Here is a 20712-nt window from a genome sequence, read left to right on the forward strand (position 1 = left end):
AGACTGAGTGCCGACCTTGGCCCCATTAGCACTGTGCTCTAACCAGCCCAGGCACGGGGCTGTAATGAGGATTATTGAAGTAACATATGGAAAACTCTTATAGTTAGCTCTAGGGAGAGGGAAAAGGCACTAAATAAATACAAGGAATTATTAAAAACTAGGCGACGACCTCACAGGGTTGCTGAGCCTTGTGTGCTGTTGGCTGTTCTAAGAAGAAACTGAGGCAGGAAGCCAACTCCATCACCAGGTGGCAAAGTGGTCTCCTGGCTGCTGTTCAAAGGACGGCAACGCGTAGCTTCACCTAAGCAGGTCCCAGGCCGTGCACCACCTCGTCCTGAGTGCAGGCCGCTCCCCTTTCCCACACAGACTTCGGAAGAAGGGGAAGGGCCAGGGTCCCCTGCCAGATGCTTTGCCTGCCCCTCCTCCTCCAGGCTCACATTGCCAAGGGGCTCCCTTCAGGAGAGCTGGGAGGTGGTCCTGTAAGTTAGAACCCACCCAGCAGAGTACTGAGGGTGAATCAATCCCCTTTGGTCCCAGACTTAGCGGCCACCAGCCATCTGCTTCCACAGCAGTCCTGCAGTCCTGCTCCCAGCCAAGCCCAGGGCTTTGCTGCCAAGCTTTGACAAGTGTGTGGAGAGCACAGGGCTGTGTAATTGCGGAGATAGCAGTCCATCAGTCCCTATTTACAACTGTACCACCCACCCCTGAAACATTCCTCTCTCCAGAACGATCCTAACACCAAAATGAAATACACTTAAAGTGGTCTCCAGGTATCGCTTGTGAAATGGTGTATATGAGGCTTCCAAGAATGAATCAAGATCTGGCCCACGGCCACCACATAGCTTAAGGCCTCTGGTTTCCCCTTGATATCAGTGGCATAAGATTAATTTCCACGGCTCCAAACAATGATTATAGAAACAGTCTATGTCTCTTTGCCACAGAATAAGTAGTATCTTAGCTGTGATGTCTTATATTATATTGCCTCAGATGGTAAAGAATAGCTATGTAAGTCTCATCGTTCAAGAATATAACACCTTAGGAGATGGAACCTTTATTTATACTTTTCTGGGTGGGATAGAGGAGAGCAACAGGGGAAAACTTGGGACAATTGTAATAGAGAAACAATAAAATAAATAAGTAGGTAATTTGGTTCATAAAAAGAATACAGATAATTTCTCCATGTATTTGTATAAATATGAGAGGAACTCAGTCCTCAAAACTAAAAAATTTGAAGTACTTATGTTAACAGAACATGAAACGATACTTATGCCTAAACTATTATGAAAACATAGTCCACCCTCACCCTCTTAATCTGCATAGCAAAAAATCGTTTGGGAAAGAAGCAGCCAAATTCTGAAGTCTACCATTCAAAAGAAAAATCATTTTACTTATCTCTTGCTTGCCTTCCTTTCTTCAACCAGCTTCAAAAGTGCTATACTAATTATCAAATGTGAAAAGAATTGAAGATTTCAGTAGCCCTTTAAACCTACAAGTCCTGGAAAAGGTAAAAATTAGAAAATTATTTGTGTGGACCTTTACATTGTTAGAAGGGCCTGGTTCGCTTAGGTCGAGTCTTCAGGGAGGCTTGGCTGACTGTGTGGACTGCAGCGCAAACTAGGTTCTCTGGCTCAGTCATGGCGATGAAATATATTTTCCTTATTTATGCTTTTTTCCCTCTTCAGAGTTCAGGATTAGTCATTAAAATATTTACAGAGAAAAAAGATGTTTCTAAGGCTGCTAGGAAGACAAACCATAAGAGGAGATCCCAGTGGGAACAAGCCCATGTGTGAGATGACCTCTTAGGAAGCGTCCGCAGGAGGAGCCAGGGACAGAAGCCCAGGCAGGTAGCCCGAGGCCCGCCAAGGAGCCACCGTAACCCAGCACGCCCTCCAGGTCAAAAAGGCCCATGGATTTAACGCTTACTTTTAAGAAAGGAATTCCTCATTTTCTCTCTTTATCCAAATTGCATACTTAGAACAAAACTATATTTCTCCTTTTTATTTTCCTTCCCAAGATTATTCTCTCGGAGTCATTGACCGCTCCTGAAGGTGATGTGACATGAACTCTCTCCTGCCTTTTGGTTATAAGAGCAAATGTGCCCCAGGGAGTACCACGGGCAGTTCTTACCCAACAGCCCGAAAGCTACTTTTCTCCTGCTTTCTGTAAGGAGGCACCGGAGCCCTCCTAACGTTTCAGGTGAAGGAGAAAGCCGAACAGCTTGCAATGGCTACCAGAGAAATGCTCGTAGTATAATAGTAGCCTCAGTTTTGAAATCTGTCCATATGTATTAGCAACAGCTGTTTTATAGCTTCAGAGAGAAGAATTAGAACTCTATGACATAATGGAGGGAGAAAGGGGGCCGTTTCACTGTGGAGATAGACTCAAATTCTGTATTGAGTCATAACTGAAATTTTTTTTTGGTCCTCATGGGTGTAAATTAACATGAGAAAATGCTCTCAGGAAAGAAAGTGTAAATTTTATTTGCCTAGAAGCTGAGACATTTGCTAGTTAGTCCTAATAAACCCAAGTAGGGAAAAGAGCCTCTTTGGAGGTAGGTGCTGCGATGATGCTGCTTAGAGAATCTCTAGGTGTGAATACTTTGCATCAAGCACCTGCTTTCAGGCTCTTTTTATCTGCTGATTTCTTTATTCATATACAGTCTTGGTCAAACAAACCGACCACCACACTGTTCTCTCGCAGCATGAATGACCTCACTCTCTTCCACAGCTCTCCTACCTGGGGGGCTCTGATCACGCTCACTGTGTTTTGTTTTCTTTATGGAGTCGCTCTACCCAAAATGACTTTATTTATGTGGCGGTTTAAGTGCTGCTTATCTCTCTCCCTCCACTTTCGCCCACTGGAGTAAAAGCTACAAGCGAGTAGGCTCATTGTTGTCTTTCTCCTACGTAGCTAGGTCTTCATTCTGTTTCTTAATTAGCTTCTCTCTTGTCCCAGCAAGATTTCCAAGATCCAACCCAAAGGATGTTTATGTTACTGAAGAAACTCAGTTCTTCTTGCCATCACAGTGAAGAATTACAGATCAGCAAGCCTATTAATGAGCAAGCAAAATTTATTAGCGCTAATTTTCACGGAAGAGAATGGGCCTAACTAAGGTGGGGGTGCAAGGCAAGAGCGTGGGCGACTGGAGGCATCAGGTCCTCTGTTCTGAGAACTTATATAGTTGGCAGGATGGGTGAGGGAGTTACACATTGGTTGGTGGGTAAAAGTGGCGCCAACCCCCCCCAGGGGATATGTGACTACCCAAACATAGATATATGTGGAAGTTATTTCCTTGATAGCGGAAATGGTACATAGAATTTCAGGACTTCCCTCCCACCTTCTAGGCCTCGGATGTTCAGGACAACCTGGCGATCTTAGTAAGATTGTTCCAGAAGCTTACATAAACCCAGTCTCAAGGACACTCCCCTCCTCCTGTGCTATCATAGCTTTGCTTGTGTTATTCGGAATGCCTAGCAATGTTATCAGACCAGGCTCAGGACTGCTGGGCCAACGAGTGAGACATGTCTTCCTTTGCTTCTAGCCTCCCGTATTAAGTTCTTTGTTAGACTGTACTGGTGAGGGCTCTGCCTTTATTTCCTCTCTGGCCACTCATTTCTAGCTGCTACCTAACACTTGAAGGATGGAGCTCAGCTTCCTTTGAACTCGACAAGAATCACTTCATGGCTAAAATCACTCTATGGCTGATGTTAGGACATGGACTTTGCAGAGCCAAGAACCTTCCTATAAGCAATTGCTTGGTCGTTAAGGAAACACAACAGAATACAACCCTAACATGTCACATTCCATAGATCCTCATTTATGATACACTGTGATATATTTTGCCCACTACCCGAAGCAAGATGAGGTAATCCCTGGCTGCTGTGAAATTTTTTAAGCACCTCTTTGCATCAATACATCTAGTTTTAGGACTCAGTACTTAAGTGTATAAGACAGCATGCTAACATTTTTCCTTAATCAAGTCCATTCCATTCTTATTGCAACTGTGATTTTAGAAAGTATACAGTGGCCCTCTTAGCAGTGGGATATTTAATAGATAAATAAGTGGTTGCATACATCCAAATCAGAAACTTCTCTGAATTGCTCTATTTGCCCCTAAAGTAAACTTTCCCCTAAGCTCTTGTAAGAAATTATAACAGCTAACTGACCCACATCCAGCCCTGGCCCAAGGTCAGACATGCATCACCTTGTTTAATCCTCCTAATAACCTGAGGGTAGTAGAAACAGAATGTGTTGCAAAACCCAGGTAGTTTATGAACAATGAAATAATCAAGTCTCCTTTAATAAAACATAATTGCCCTAAAAAATAAATACATCTGTATTTCTTTTCAGAGGGGTATGAATTTTTAAAATTCTGCATAGAATGGGTGCGCTAATATTGTTGTTTTTCTTTGGGTTTCCTTCCTGTATGTTTTAATGAGTTTAATGTCTATGAAGAGATATTTGCTTGTAGAAAAATAAAACCATTCAGAAAGCTCCAAAATGAAAAGTGGAAGTTCTCTGTGTTCCCTCAAGACGAGCCCCTCCTCTCCACATAACTTCAAAGGCACAAGTTTCTTGTATAGCCCTGCAGAAGTCTACTGCTCCATTCTTTACCATTGAGATTTTACTAGATAACATATTTCTGGCGGTGTTATGTCACATTATTTTTAAAGGCTGCATAGTATTTCCATAGTTATTGGATACCATCATTAAATTGCTGTTTGCTCTTTGATGGACCTTTAGGGCAAGATGAGTGTTTTACTCTTTTAAAAAGTGCTAACATGAACATCCTTGTACGCAGGTTTCATATGTCTCCGTGCCCTTGTGGGAACATATCAAAGTGTAGCTCCTGGAGGGGAAACTGCTGGGTCAAGTGCAGGCATATCTAAATGTTAGTGGTGCCCCATCCTCTCCTTAAAAGGTGACACTGATTCATACTCCCATCTGAGTTACAGAAAATGTCCATGTATGGCAGTATTGGCTGATATCTTTAATTTCATTCTGCTTTTAAATGTTTATAGGGACTGGGAAAGTCGGGCGATATCGCCCTCTGCCACCACCCCCACGGAGAAGCCTGCACACCTCACACATCTCCAGCGTGTGTGCGATAACTCTGTGAAGGGCAGCGATGCTCTCTGCTTCTTTCCTTCTTTATCTTCCATGTAAAGTGTGTGCAGTCTAAGGATATTCTTTCCTAAAAGTATAAATGGACTTAAGCAAATGGCTTTGAAAAGATGAAGTAACACAGTCCAAATACCGCAAAACCGGATCCTGTGCCCCTCGGGGAGAGAATGCATTTCAAGGTCATGATTTAATTTAGATAATTGCAATTTAAAGATTAACGTGAGACTCAAGGCAAAGGGCACAGGAGTGAAGTCAATGTTTCCTGAAGTTAGGGATAAATCTATAAATTGTTATTTGAATTGCTAAAAATTTGTGTGGAGATCAATTAATCATTTCTAAAATAGTGTTAAAAGACTGTTCATCTCCTCAGTATACTAGTTATGATTACATTATTAGGCTCCAGACTGTTGGGCAAACTCACTCTTTTAGCTTTTAACATTGCAGTAAATGACCAGGCAACAGATCTGACATTTTCTTTGTAATTGTCTAAGGTTAACTCTTTAGCCACTGGCTGTAAAATCTTTCTAATCTTACTGGAATTTTAGAGCTATTAAGTACTTTTATTTTTAGTCTCTTAGAAATCTTAATAATGCTTTACAGGAAGAAGGGGTGGGGGAAGAGGGAGCAATTTGTACCCTTCCTCCCAGTAACATGAGGACAAATTAAAAAATGCAAGGTCCCCATTATGACTATCTGCATATTACGTGTGTTGATCAAAAACACCCCTTTTGCGCTGCATGCAGGAGAGTTACTTTCGAACAGAAGTGAATAGCAAAAAATAGTGATACTGTACGAGGAGCTAAACGGCTGGTTTTCCATTAGTTGGGTTTATTTTTGTCCACAATCCTGGCATCTGGTTGGGTGGGAGCAGGTGGAACACCCCGCATAGAGGCCGGGAGGCTCGAACCTTCTGCAGAGGCCAAGGTGTCGGGCTGATGTGTTGAGGGAGCAGGTGTGGCCTGTGAAGACACACACAGTGTGGCCGTGCCTGGGGGTCCCTTTTGTAGGAAAAAGGCTTTTTTGTCCCAACAGATACTTCTACGGGCAATCCAGTCCCAGGCAGAAATCACGATTTTCTTTTATTCCATGGGTGGTATGTGATTCTTCTCCAAGAAAAAAAAATATTGAAAAATAAGAAGGGAAATAAAAAATTGGGAAGACGGTTGGGAATCCAGGAAAGTATTAAAATAAACCTATGAAATAGGCTTTGTAAAAATTATTCTTTGGTTAGATGATAAATTTTTAAAGCTCTCAAATGTACTTTTGAAAAATTTAATGACGTGCTCATTGGATTTGAATCTGAGCACGTGATTTGCTCACACAAGCACTTTAAAGTCAGAGAGGCTCTACATTCATGAAATAGACTACAGCATGAATGTCAGCAGAGGAAAAACTGGAAACTTCAGTACAAAGCAAGTTAATAATAAATAATAATGAACTTAGAGAGCTTTTCTTTTGCAGGAAATACTCTGACGTCTTGGGTCACATTGACCCCAGTTTTCATCTAAAATATGAAATATTTTTGAAAGTACATTTTGTAGTGCAAACTGGCTGCAAACATGGAAACACTGTAGCATTTGCGTGCTGAATATGTTTCACTTAACAGCTAATGGATCCCTAAATTAAACTATCCTAATTTAAAAGCCCCTGCAAATCTCAAGAGTTGTCTTAAGTTAGGCTAATCTAGTGAATGAATCACAGTCAGGGGGATTCGGCCATTCTTTGGTAGACAGTGCACCAGGCAGTAGGTGTTTAGTCCACTTTCAGGCATCAGCTGTCAATCATTCTCTGAAAGAAAGATTAGAGCACCAGTCGCTACAGTCTCTCCAGTAACCATCTGCCCTTGAATTCTCTCTGCAAGATCTTTGGTAGTTTTTCTTCCATCTTCCATTTATCTAGTGACAAGAAACTCACTACCTCATTATTCCAGGTGATTCACTCTTTGGGCATATGGAATTATTTTAGCCATGAGAAACCTCAGGGGAGATTCTTCAGAACTGACCTAACATATTACCTAGACAAATATTTTTAAGCCTAGGTTATAACCTGGGAAAACTGTGGGCCATTAAATCTGGAGGGAGACTATGACAATCCTTGCCCCTCCACCCCCAAATTGGGAGACCCATGAGTAGGAGAAAGCATTTACGGGGAGCACACATTACTCCACCTTTTTCTAGCACAGGGTGATTTTCTTTTAATTTCCCCAACATCTATAAATTGCCACAATGAACAGGTAGTGATGAAAGGCTTTCTCACAAACTGGAAAAGATAAAAAGAGCTGTTGACATTCTTCTTTGTCCCTAAGTCTTAGGAGTTGCAAAGAGACATGGCTGAGGTTCTAGATGCCCCGACACACACACCCACCCACCCACCCACCCACCCCCCGGGCTCAGAATTAGAATCCTGCTCCACAAGATAAATTTCAACTAGATTGTCCTTTTCCTACACAGAAAACACCTGTAACCACTATCCTTAGTGACATTTTTAAATACAGACTAACACATTTTTTACCCTCATCAAGAGCATATTTCTTTCACTGCTTTTTTAGAGAGGAAAGGAGAGAGAAAAGGGAGAAAGTGAGGCGGGGACAAATGGGGATAGATGGGGGGGGAGAGAGAAGGAGAGAGAGAAACATCAATTAGGTGACTCCCATATGCGCCCTGACTGGGAGTCAAACTCACAACCTTTCTGTTATGGGATGACGTTCCAACCAACTGAACCATACCAAGTAGGTCACTACACATTTTACTTAGACGAGCAAAGAAACTATTATAACTCCTTTAACTAGTAAATTGCATATGTCAGATTGAGCCTTTGCCCCTAGTACCTGCACTACACAATAGTTTGAGGTGTTTGGTTTTATTTTGTTTTGTCTTTTGCAAAGCTTTTATGGGCCTCTGAAGCCAATTTTTAAACATTGTGTGTTGTGTGATCACAGGGGCATGCAGGATAAATGGAACGATGGCATGTAGCCAGGCAGTAGGTGCTCTGTCATCTAAAAGGAGAGCCTTCAGGTTGCAGGTTCGACCCCCAGTCAGGTCGTTATGCCTAGGTTGAAAGTTTGATCCCTGGTCAGGGTGTGTGCAGGAGGCAACTCATTAATGTTTCTCTCTCACATTGATGTTTCTCACCCTGATCTCTCTCTCCCCCACCCCTTTCTCTCTCTCACTAAAATCTAATGAACAAGCATAACTAACAAGCAAGTTAGAGACAGACCCATTGATAGAAGGAGGACAGTTAAGGAGTAGCAGATGGTGGGTGGAGGGATTGAGCAAGAAGGAAAAAGGACTCATGGACATGGACAACAGTGTGGTGATTGCTGGGGGCAGGGGGTATAAGGGGACTGAATGGCAATGAAAAAAATAAATCAATCATATTATTGCCACAATAAAATGAATTTAAAAATCCTTGGGTGAGAATTTTTAAAAAAACATTTTCTTTATGAAAATCCATATTTTTCAAAGAAAAAGATTTAAGTCTCTATCCGACCACACCATTAATTGCAGCACCTAAAAAAAAATGTCATCCATTGGAATGAAATACCAGCCTGAGGTCATTTGCTCTGAAAAACCAACTGAAACGAAACATGCCATTTTATTTGTTACTCAGATTGCCAAATATGACAAGGTATAATTAGTCCTCACTTCCCGGTCTTGTGCACACACCGGAGTCCCCTCCCTGCTCCAGCCAGGGCTCTGCACACCGGGATCTGAGGGGAAGCGGCAGAGGCAGCTTTCTTGGGAAGTGGCTCACTTCTCCGCCAACTCCCGGTATGCATTTGACCCAGACTGTTGGGAGGAAGGAATAGGTGCGAGTGAGGGAAGTGCCGGTGTGGCTAGAATCCACAAGGACAAATCTCGGCAACGTTCGCACAGTGCCCGAGACTCTTTCAGGAACCTGAGTCCAGGAGCTTCTCAGCTGTTAAATCCAGGTGTGTGTGTGTGTGTGTGCTTAGTTACACGGGGTGGTGCTGTCTGGGTGTGAGAGTGTGTGTGTAAAACACCGCTCAGCACTCTCCATGAAGGTGTTTGCTGTCCAGCTGGTGGGGTAGTTGGTGCAGGGCCTCTGGGAGCGACTTGCTAACAATGTAACTCCTTCTGCACCTCACTTTTCGTTGTCTAATGAAAAGAGCCCACCCACCCCCTCACAGTAGATACTTCATTTTTTACTTTTTCGTTTATTATATACTTCATTTATTATAGTTCTCCTTGGTAAACTTGTAGAAGGAACACAAAAGGGACATGCGTCCTAGAAAGAGGGCGGCTTTGACAGGCGTGTGCTGGGTACGCAATTTAACTGTGTGTACTCACGCGGTCTGTTTCCGATATTGGACTTGGGGTTGATCGGAGATCACACAGGCCACGTTTGATCTAATGACCTCCATTGTCAGACAAGACAAGGGCCAGAACACTGGGTGAGGAAGCCTCTGAGCCCTGCGTAAGCCTGGTGGACTTGGGAGGCGATGCTGCCCTCCTAGCCAGGAGCAGGGGAGCATGCATGGCTCAGCGGCTGGGGCCACACCCAGCACAGGGTGAGCTGAAAGAAGGCTCCCTTGGAGATGAGATGAAAGATAGACACGCGAAGCCCTTGGACTTCTAGTTTCAGCTTTTTCAGAAACAGGTGTTTTCCCCTCATTCTCTGCCCTCACTTCACTGGGTTCCTCCCTTACCCCTAATCATGGTTTAGCTGGCCTCGTGACTAAAGCAAGACAGTGAGGGGCTGACTGATAAACCAGGAGAAAACCTCTTTTTGTAGACAAAACCTCTTTTTCATTGTCTTTGGGGAAAGAGGGTCCACTGCTCAGGGAAAAGCTGTGTTCAGTGCACTTGCTTAGCAGATGCAAGGAGATAACCCCTGGGCTTTCTAGGAGTCTGTACGTGAACCGTTGCACGGGGCTTTCTGCAGTTCTGCGGAGCTGAAGTTACACCAAGGGGACCTGTTTCCCCACGCCCTGCTCCGACTGTAGTCATTTTGGCTTTCATAACTCTGAGGTAATGATGGCATTTCAGTGGACAGGTTCCAAAAACATAGAAGGCTGACAGCATGATCTAATAAAACAGCTCTCATTTTATGCCCTTTGGAATGCAACCCAAGTTATAACAATGGCTAATAATTACCCGCCCTGACTGTAGCAACAAAGTAGCTGAATGCGCACCTCTGGCTGTTTTACGTATGCGATTTCTCACTCTCAGGCCCTCTGTGTAACCCATTCTTTCCCCAGCACTTTGAAGGCTTGGAAACGTTCAGCACACATATTCGCACCATAGGAAACTTTGAAGAGTGACTTGTCAGGTCACGCTGACCTGTTCTTGTGTTTGCATAGAGGCTTGACGAGAATGAATCTGTGTTTTTTTTAACTAACAGGTGTAACTTGAGAATTTGTGAATGAGTGACAGGAGGGTTGAGAATCCTTTTCCCCCCTTCATAAACCGTGAAATTCACTCTTGTCTACCCATGGGAATGAATCGCATTTGCAGAGAGTCAAAATATGCACCGAAGCCAAAATCACAATTTCATGTTGCTCTTCACAGTGAAGTTTAAGTAGGAGGACACCACATCATGCTGTGGCTGGAACAATTCCCACTTATTCTGTAACTGTTAGTAGTAGCTTATTTCACTCTCAGAAATGTCCTGACTTGGACATTGTATTATATGGTCACCCTGTTTTCCAAAAGGGGAATTAAAAAAACAACAACAGCAATTGCATGTGCCATGAAAATGGAAGCTTGTCCACACACACTGCCCCCCCCAAATTCTTACAGGTTAACAGTCGAGGACAGATGAGATGCTAGCAATCAGCCTTAAATGTAACAATACTATTGTAGAGTCAGATAGGATGTTAGTGATATAATTCAACCCGGTGTTTTCCAAAACGTGTTCCACAGAACACTAATGCTTCAACATGATTCTCTGAACACCCGTCCCATGGTCAAGTAAGACTGAGAATTATGCTTCCCATTGTTCTCTCTCAGAAACTCAGTACAAAGTTCTAAAAATTTTGTACTAAAGACAGATGTTTAATTTTGTTTAACCCACGGCTCTGTAAACCTAACTGGCTACAGAACCCTTTTTCAGTTGTATCTGCCAACTTGCTTCAGAACTACTTTCTTGCGACCCGTTTGAGAGAGCGCTGGGCTGGTCCATGCCTCACATCTCACAAAGAAGGAAATAAGCCTCCGGAGAGTGAACGACAGGACCACGGTTCAGCTTAGCCGGTGCTTGGGCCAGGACGGCTGCCTCTCCCAGCCTTCCTTCCTTTCTGTTCCACCTCCAATGTGGAAAATATTAGGAGCCATCCGAGAGCTTAACAGCTCCTTGCAGCACCAGTAGTATAGATTTCTGATGCCTACTTTTATAGTTGCGTGGGGTTCTTTTTAGGGATAATGATTGAACATCTGCATGCTCACAGCGTTCAAACACAAAGCTACCTCATGGTCCATACAAAACAAGATGTGATCATTTCTGAAGTTTAGTTTTTTTCTCAACTGCCCTCCCCTTTTATTCTATCTTTCTTAGGAGAGAGCACGATTCGTAAAGGAAAGAATTGCTAGATGTGGGTCTTGTTTGGAATCAAAATCTATGTTACCATTTCCTGGGCTTTGAATTTCAAAAAGCCAATCTATTTATTGGTCTCTTTAGGACCAGAGGGTTAAAGTACCTCTGCCGCTCACACAAATTTAGCTATTGGTCTTTGAGCTAAGCACTCCTGAAATTATAGCCATAGTAAATTTAGACAAGGACTAATTTCTCTTTGGTCTGCCTCTTAATCCACATGACAGAATAAATATGGTGTGTCTTGTGGTTAATACGAACATATGTAAAAAATTAAGAAATCTTTGGTGACAAGACAAAAAAGTACCCCATGAAAATTAATTGGTGTTTAATTGCGAGTGTATGAAATGTGATATTTACAGACAGCCTGACTCCGAGTTAGGCATAAACAAAATTCATCTTGGGCTTAAGTTGCCAGTTTCATTTGGGGGGGCTCTCCAGGTCACGGCAGAGCCCCGCCATCCCTTCGGGAGGGAGGAACACCTGCAAAATATAAGCACTGCGGAACCATTGATGTCTCCGGGTTTTTTTTTTTTTTCTGCCCTTTATTTTGATTATAACATTAAAGAGACTGGTTCCTTTAGTTTTCTCCAGGCATGCACTTCCATTCAACTGTGTGGCTGCTGGCACTCCGGGAGCAGGGGCAGCTGTGGGCTAAATTTGCCAGCCTGCCATCATCACCGACATCCTTTTTTTGAAGGCACATTTCTCTAGAAAGTACCAGTCAGTGGAGTTGTGGAGCAACAATAGACATCTTTCAACTTAACCGTGTTTCCCTCTGTGCATAAGGAGGCTGACTTGGAGGAGAAAACAAAAACTGTTTTTTAAAGGTTCTTATTTTGAAGCACTTTATTGTTTCTATTAAATGACTTCTAAGATTTACCATTCCCATAGCAGAGTTGGAAACTATCAGCTAAGATTCACTGATGAAGCTTTGTGACTTTTACAAGTCAGAGTTGTTCATTTTAAAAGCCATATGTTTAAAATGCAGGACACAGAAAATTTCCGGGATACGTAGTTGTGCTTCAAAAAAAAAAATAAATAAAGATACGAAGAGAAACTGTCGGTCATAAAATCCTCTTTCCTTTTAAGTGGTAGGATCAGAACAGATATTTAGTAGTCAGCTTGTAAGCCAAGTGATGCCATATGTGATTTTTTTAAACATAAACTATTAGTATAGTACACTGGATAGTATGTATTATACTTTGCCAGTGGATTTGTTAGTTCCTCTCATTTAAGTGGTTGAGTTTATTCTTATAAAAATCAACAATATTGCCCTTCTCTCAGAGAACCAGAGTGTTCGAGCACTCCCAGATGTATATCCTGACTCCCAAGTACATTTCTGAGGCCCACCACGAGCTATGGCCAGGGTCGTAAGAGAAGAAAAGAGGAAGGCCACATCAGGGAGGAAAATTGTCTTACACTACCCAAGAATGGAAGCCACTGGTGATTTTCAAAGATAGACACTGGCTTACAAGCAGCTGGGATCCCCCTGATTCCGGTCCTTCTGACCTCCTTTGATCTAACCAAACCACGGACACAGCCACTCTCCTCCGACAGAGGGAGGGCCTCAGAGGCCACCCCTTGAATGGTAGAGTTTGAACAGTTAACTCCAGGGTGGGGCAAAGGTGGGTTTGCCGTGGTGAGTGTGCAAAACACAGAGTTTGTCCTCCTATTATTATTTATTGTTGTATTATTTTTCATACAGGCAACTGTAAACCTACTTTTGCCCCACCCCATACTGAATTTTTCTACATAAAACACCTTCTTGAATTTCAACCCTACTACATCCTGCCAGTGCCATAGTAGGATCCTTGAATTTTTGCCACCATTTCATTTTTAGGCTGAGATATACAAAAGATAAATACATATATGTGGTATACACCTTATACCTTATACTATATATATATCAATGTTGATTTTAATATTCTAGCATAGAATAATAAAAAGATATGTGACATCCTACAGAGCTTTGAATTCTACAATCCTTTTTTTCTCTGTCTTAGAATCCCCTGTGAATTGAAAGCAAAAATATGACTTATGAAGTCCATCTACATCCTTCTCTCTCTAATCAATTGATTTCAACCTATGTATTTTACCCAAAGCAGACTTAATCTGTAAGTATGAAGCAATGAGCAACGTTTAAAGATGTTTTTAGGCAGTCCATGCTTTCACATAATGGAAGAACCTCAGTTCATCAGACGAAGTGTACTCGGCATTTCCTCATGTCTGTAACTGAGTTTTCATCTCTAGCTACCCTGACCAGTAGTCTCATGAAACACGAAACCCAGCCTAGCTGACATCTGTACCCCCAACTGGTGCCTTGGTTTGGAACTGAAGTGCAATAAGCCCCTGGATGAATACAGAAACATTTGATGGATTAAATGAATGAAGATGACTACATCTCCTGACCCTTTTACATTTTATTCCCCAACTCAGGCAAGACTGTTTCCATAGCCTGTTTAGGGCCTTGAGGTCTGACAGCCAGTCTAACCCTCCCAGCGCCTCTGAGTGGGGACTCAGCACACACACTGATGGTGGAAGGTCCCTTCTCAGCGCCTCACAGTGTGGCACTTGTGCAGCTGCTCAGTAGCCCTATCAGAGACTAGAAAGGAAGAATTAGTAAACTTTGTTAATGCTTGTTAATCTTCACAGTGAAAAGTTTGGTGGAAGGTGAAGCAACGTGTATGAAGGAAAGCGAAATTTGGAACATTATCTAGATTGAATTGTCCATCTTCTTCTTTTTTATTTCTGTAGATAAATGAAAGTTGCCTGTATCTAAAAATGTAATAAGCTACTTTAAAGAGCTGGTGAGAAATAAAATAAAGCCATATTTTCAAAGTGCATAGCATAGAATAATCATTCAGTAATATTACCATAATTTTCTTTCCCTTAATTTGAATTTATATATGTCCTTGAGAACTATCATTGTTCCCAAATTTTGTGAGGTGTGGGTGGGGGCTCAGGGAAGCCTCAGAGGTGGCCAGGAGGCAGGGGAGCAAACCAAAACCTGGGCAAGAGCCTTTGTTGTGCTTTCCATGGGAAGGAGTGGATAAAGCAGCAGACAAGTTTGGAAGTGGCTAGTCTGAATAATTTCAGTGGGCTATGGGGCATACGGGCTTTCTCTGGATGCTACCTGGCTTGGGGTGATTAAGAGAAGGGAATAATAGCCCTGTGTGCAGAGGTGGGGGTGACGTGGTTCTGGATTGGTTAGTTTTCAAATGGAAGGAGTGCTGAAGGAGATCATTAACTATCGCTCAGAATGGGTTGTTCCTGGGAGGGGCCCCTTTGCTAGGCTGTTAGGAGCTTCAATGTGCAAATGGTTCCAATCATAAATTAAATGCACATTTATCTAAATATTGTCCAGAAACTATCCTGCCCTTTTTGTTACTAAAGGGAGTCTAGCATCTAAATATTTGCAGTTTTTTTCTTCTCCTCCCGAGGCCCATGCTGTCTTAACCAGTTTAACAACATAGAACTGATCACTTGACAGGTACTTGAATCAGGAACAGCCTGACTTTTCCCTGAGAGTGTCAGTGCAGTATAATGAGTTAGGTTAGTTAATGTACTTACCACCTGATTTGGGAAATTTTAGTCTTTTCTGTGCACTATTTTCTTCCATGGGTTAGAATCTGAGATGCTTTTGAAATTTTATTCACAGAATTGGGGAACAAAAAGCATAAGGTTTAGAAAGCAAAAAGCAGGTCAGCCTAGAAGTTTGTCAGCACCAACCATTTCACCATGTGCAAGGGCAGAAAACATAATGAGCCATGTCGGGAGACTAAATAGATTCGTTACATTGTTGCAGAAAATGCATTTGTTGCGTTCATCTTTCTGCCAGTATTAAAATATATTTCAATTATTTCATTGTGCTTACTGATTACTTCCTTTAGCCTTATACTTATCATCATTGTCCAGATTATAATTGATCTTAATTTATTTTTTAAAAACTACAAGTTCTGTGGGATAAATATGCTGGAAAAGTGTTCTGCAACTACACATGGGCTCTTAGTAGATGCTAAATAAGAAAAAAAAAACATAGTCAAGTTAAATGCTAGATTAGATGATGTTAAACAAATTTTTTTCCTGCATGACTTCTCAGGGCCTTTAATAAGAAAATGGGAATTGCAAATGTCAATGACTAATATATAGTACACAGTATCTTCCAAACCTAGTAGGCCACAAATCCTTCACCATTAATTTATTCATGGAAAGCATATACTAAAGTAGTGAGTAGCAGTGTTTATAAAGCATCAACTGTATGCAATACACCATGGATCACTGAAAATAGTTTTAAAAATGCATTTTTTTCTGCAATGGGGTTGATTTTTTTAGCTGGGAAAATAAGGCATAAATGCAATAGATGTCAAATAATAGAATAAGGAAACAACACGAGATATCCTAAGGTGATATATCATCAATTATCAAATGAATAATGCAAAGGTTTCTTTAGTACAGAGGAGGAAGAAAGAAGCAAACAGAACACAATTTCTCTTGAACTTATGTGCAGAGGTACAAAACACATAAAACATGTTTGCTATGTTAAAAAAGTGAATAAATAACCTAGAGAAAAAGCCCAGACTCTGTGGAGCAAATTTGTGTGATCCAAACATAATAGATCAGAACGTCTTAATTTCCACGTGCAGGTGAATTACCAAGGGGACCTGCACTGATTCAGTAGATTTGGGATGAGGGTCAAGATTCTGCCTCTCTAACCAACTCCCAAATGACGTCGGTGCTGCTGATCCAAGGATCACACTTTGAGGAGCAAGAAGTTAGAGCAGGAGTTGGCCAACTTTTTCCATTCAAGTCCAGACAGGAAATATTTTAGGGTTTGTGGGCCATCCTGTCTTTCGCAACTGCTCAGCATTGTCATTGTAACACAAAAGCAGCCATGGATGACATGTAAATGAGCACAGTTGCGTTCCCCAAAAAGGTATAGATTATGGCATTTGAATTTTAAATAATTGTCTATGTCACAAAATATGTTTGCTAATTTTTCTCAAACATTTAAAAGCAGAAAAACCATTTCTTAGCTTATAGGCCATACGAAAACAGGCTGCGGGCCTGCAGGCTGTTGGTTTGCTGAGCTACGAGTTAGAGGTCAAGCTATGACACTCCCTTCCTGGGGCGGGGGTGGGGGGGTGCAGGTAGCAGAGCTTTCCCTCTGAAGCACGCTGAACCAAAGCAGCTAATCTTTCTGTTAAACTTGTATTGCATTGTTTCATGCTTTGTTTTCCCTCTAGTAGTTGGTTCATAACTTTTTTTATGAAAGGTAAAAAAATTCTAATTGACAGTACAGATAGACAAACTTCTCAACGAGTTCCAGAGTTTACTGAGTATTCTTCTTCCTGCCACCTGTAGTAGGTAATGCAATGCCTTCCACCCAGGAGAAGCCTGGCAGGCAAGTCTTTGGTGGAACTTAATCTGTTGAAGGAGTCTTTTGAATAGCTGTTAAGGAGGAGTAGCTCTTGGATGGGATTAATGAAGAGTGTAAGGAGAGAATTTCAAGGAGGTGAAGGCAGGCGAATAATACATGAGGGCTATGTCAGGAACAATAAATCCGTGCAAATATTTGACAGAAACAGAGGATTAGTATAAGAAAATGACGGAAAACAAAATCAGGGCCAAGGTACATGATATGCCTCAATTCAGATCTGAAGTTTAGGGAACGATGTGTATAGGGAGGAGTTTGAAGAACTTTAATCTGATTTGAGATATAGGAAGGCTCCACTAATTCCTGGAGATGAAGAAATCAATTAAGAGACTTCAGAGCAATTAAAATTTAAGCCATAGTTCTCATGGGTGAGGATCTGGACTATGACTGTGGAAAGGGAACAGGAAAGAAGGAGCCGGAAGATGGTGCTAGCCTGGAATGTTCTGTGAGACTTGAGGAAAACACAGGGACCACAAACTACCCCAGAAACAAGAAATACTGCTTTTCCCAATCACCTCAGAAGTGATATACTCCCTGGCTGGTGTGGCTTCGTTGGTTGGAGCATCTTCTCATAACCGATAGGTTGAGGCTTCAATTCCTAGTCAGGGCACATACCTAGGTTGTGGGTTCAACCCCTGGTCCAGGTGTATACAGGAGGCAACTGATCAATGTTTCTCTTCCTTCCTCTTTCTCTAAACAAGCAATGAAAAACCTCATGTAAGGATTTTTTTTTAAAGTAATATGCATTGATTTCATTACATAGGATGTTCAGTTGGTTGGTATTGTTTTTAATGTCTTTTAATTCCACAAGTCATATCTGTTCTTTTGTGAGTATCCCATATTTATTTTTAAATGCAGTTTTTGGAGTTAATACTCTTGAGTATTAGCAAACAGGTTTGTTTTGTTAACATTATTTTCAGATTAAATATAGACAAACACCTGTATTATGCTATCGAAACACAGAAATAGTCTCCCCTGCCATAGTTTCACAAAAGTATACCAAGTCCAAAGAATTTTCTAGAAGATTAGACTCAGAAAATATCCAAGTGCTGATTAAGAGCTAAGTGGACAATACAGTCCCAGAGACTTCAATCCTTTTAGTTGCGACACATTCCTACATATTTCTTAAAAAATAAATCACATTGTTGGGGGAGGAGATTGGGGCAGCTTCATAGTTTTTATAAAACTCCTGTGGAGAGAGTTTGAGGTGCTGGGGGAATAAAGGGAAGGGTGTGAGAGAACCTGAGCTAAAAGAGTCTGGCAGCCCACAGCCTCCCACGCCAACCACGGTCCTGGTTGTTTGTGGAAGGAAAAGTGCTGACCAGCAAGAATGAATTACAACTGCTCCATTTCTCCGGTCGTAGAAGCCAAGCGGTCTGCTAGAAACTTTTGTAAATATCAGAAATGTGGAAGGCATTAAATCTGGTATTGCTCAGCTGATCAGAAGTCTTAGGGTCAACAAAAATATTGCTGCCTATGATTTTTTAAAACTCGATGATTAGTTTCCCTTGATACATTAGATATTTTGAGCATAACGTTTATATTACTTTCATATTTTTCTTTAGATAAGAAATTATAGATAAAACTGTGATAAATGTAAGAGTCATTCATTATAAAACATTTTATAAGGCACTTTGAAATTCTGTTCCTTTTCTTTTGTAACTGGAACGGTCTTTCCAAGTTTAACAATGTCACTTATTTCAATGTTGACAAAATGTACAAGGCGCTTTACCAACAAAACCTGTAGGAATTGTCTAGTCATTAACTTCACAGTCTAAATTGTAGAGTTTCCATCAGTAATACTGACACAGATCTTTTTTGATCAAACAAGCATCTGATTACGTAGCATCCAGCCTTTCACTTCTGCTTTGTTATTGTACACGTCACCATTCCCTTTCTTTCTCTCCTGCCCTTTGACCTCCATTTGGCCTGCAGATGGTTCTGTGAGGGGAAGGAGCTACACAACACCCCTGATATTCAGATCCACTGTGAGGGTGGGGACCGCCATACCCTGGTTATAGCAGAAGCCTTTGAGGACGACACAGGTCGCTACACCTGTCTGGCTACGAACCCCAGCGGCTCAGACACCACGTCTGCGGAGGTGTTCATTGAAGGTGAGGAGAGGTGTGTGCTAAAGCAGCATGAACGTTCTAACAGCTTCGGTTCCAGCAGAGCCTCATTGTGAATGTGCTTTTCCAGTGCAAACAGCCTAACAGTGTTGTGATTCAAAACTCCTTTCTCCTGAAAACTTTGTAAGTAAGTCAAATGGTTCTGACACTTAGGGATGAATCAACCCTGTCTAATGTCAGCATTTGTTCCTTTTCATTTGCAACATCTCAGCTACATTAACTTCAATGTATTTAAAATATAAATCACCCAATTTATTTTTGGTTTCTCTATTGAAAAAAGAATGCAAACATATTGAAGTACTATTGTCTATCAACCAAAGTAGAAATTTTCGTGAGAACAAATAAATATTTTTAAGTACATCTGACAAGACTCAGACTGTAGAAAATTAGAAAACTTGCTATCAAAGTATTTAGTTTTACATTGTTACTGTATTTTGATCAATGCCAATAATTTTTTAATTGATTGATTTTTAGAGAGAGAGAGGGAGTGAAAGAGAGAAATATTGATTTCTTATTCCACTTATTTGTGTATTCATTGGTTGATTCTTGTATGTTCCCTGATGGGGGATCGAACCCATCACCTTGGCAGATCGAGACAACACTCTAACTGAGCTTACCCAGTCAGGGCTTTGACCAATACCAGTAGCTTAAGTTGAAAGTGTTTTAAGCAGCACAGTCTTATATTATTCCCTAAACCCATATATTGATGTATATCCTATTAATTGGTTGCTTTTCAAAATTAGTAAAATATAGGGTCCAGCCAAAGTAATGCCTGCATGGCTCTGGCTGGTGTAGCTCAGTGGATTGAGAGCGCGGGCTGCAAACCAAGGGGTCACCAATTCGATTCCCAGTCAGGGCCCATGCCTGGGTTGTGGGCCAGGTCCCCAGTGGGGGGAGCATGAGAGGCAACCACACATTGATGTTTCTCTCCCACTCTTTCTCCTTCCCTTCCCCTCTCTCTAAAAGTAAATAAATGAAATCTTAAAAAAAAAAGTAACACCTGCTTGAGTGTGGTTGATAGAATAATAATACGGGTATACTAATTTATAATTTTAACTTGAGCATTTCACCTAAAATGTCATATGGTGTGCTTCAGTGTGATAGTTATGTTACAGAATTACATTATTATGATTTTGTAATGAAAGGGGCATTATTTGTGCCAGACCATGTATATAAAGAAAATTTAAATTCCTGAGGTCTCCACACACAACCTTATTCTTCATCTTTCTACTACTTTTAGCTGTTTAGTACTACCAAACTTCTTCCTTATTTAAAGTAGAAAAAAGCAGGATGCGAGCCATCATTTACAGCTCCTTCAAGAACTGACAATTTATGGAAGTAACCATTACCACTCTTACTTCTAATAAAAGGTTCCTCTGCATTATCTTTGAAAGCAAACATCTGTGAGCTCCTCAAGGGACCATGTCCTGTTAATAAAAGCAAACATTCTGTATATGGCAGTAACCAATA

General features: G+C 41.4%; 1 protein-coding gene across 3 annotated transcripts in view; it reads left to right on the forward strand.

Moving 5' to 3' along the window:
* The window catches only part of PALLD (palladin, cytoskeletal associated protein), a 356788-nt gene that overhangs the window by 127309 nt on the left and 208767 nt on the right, over window positions 1-20712 (forward strand). For all 3 annotated transcript variants that reach the window (XM_053658067.1, XM_053658068.1, XM_053658069.1), the window contains exon 3: window positions 19049-19227. In XM_053658067.1, the coding sequence (XP_053514042.1) occupies window positions 19049-19227 (179 nt within the window). The remainder of the gene's footprint in view (window positions 1-19048; window positions 19228-20712) is intronic.

This window comes from Artibeus jamaicensis, unplaced genomic scaffold (assembly GCF_021234435.1).
Source record: "Artibeus jamaicensis isolate MK-2021 breed Jamaican fruit bat unplaced genomic scaffold, CSHL_Jam_final scaffold_537, whole genome shotgun sequence".
NCBI classification, from domain to species: domain Eukaryota; kingdom Metazoa; phylum Chordata; class Mammalia; order Chiroptera; family Phyllostomidae; genus Artibeus; species Artibeus jamaicensis.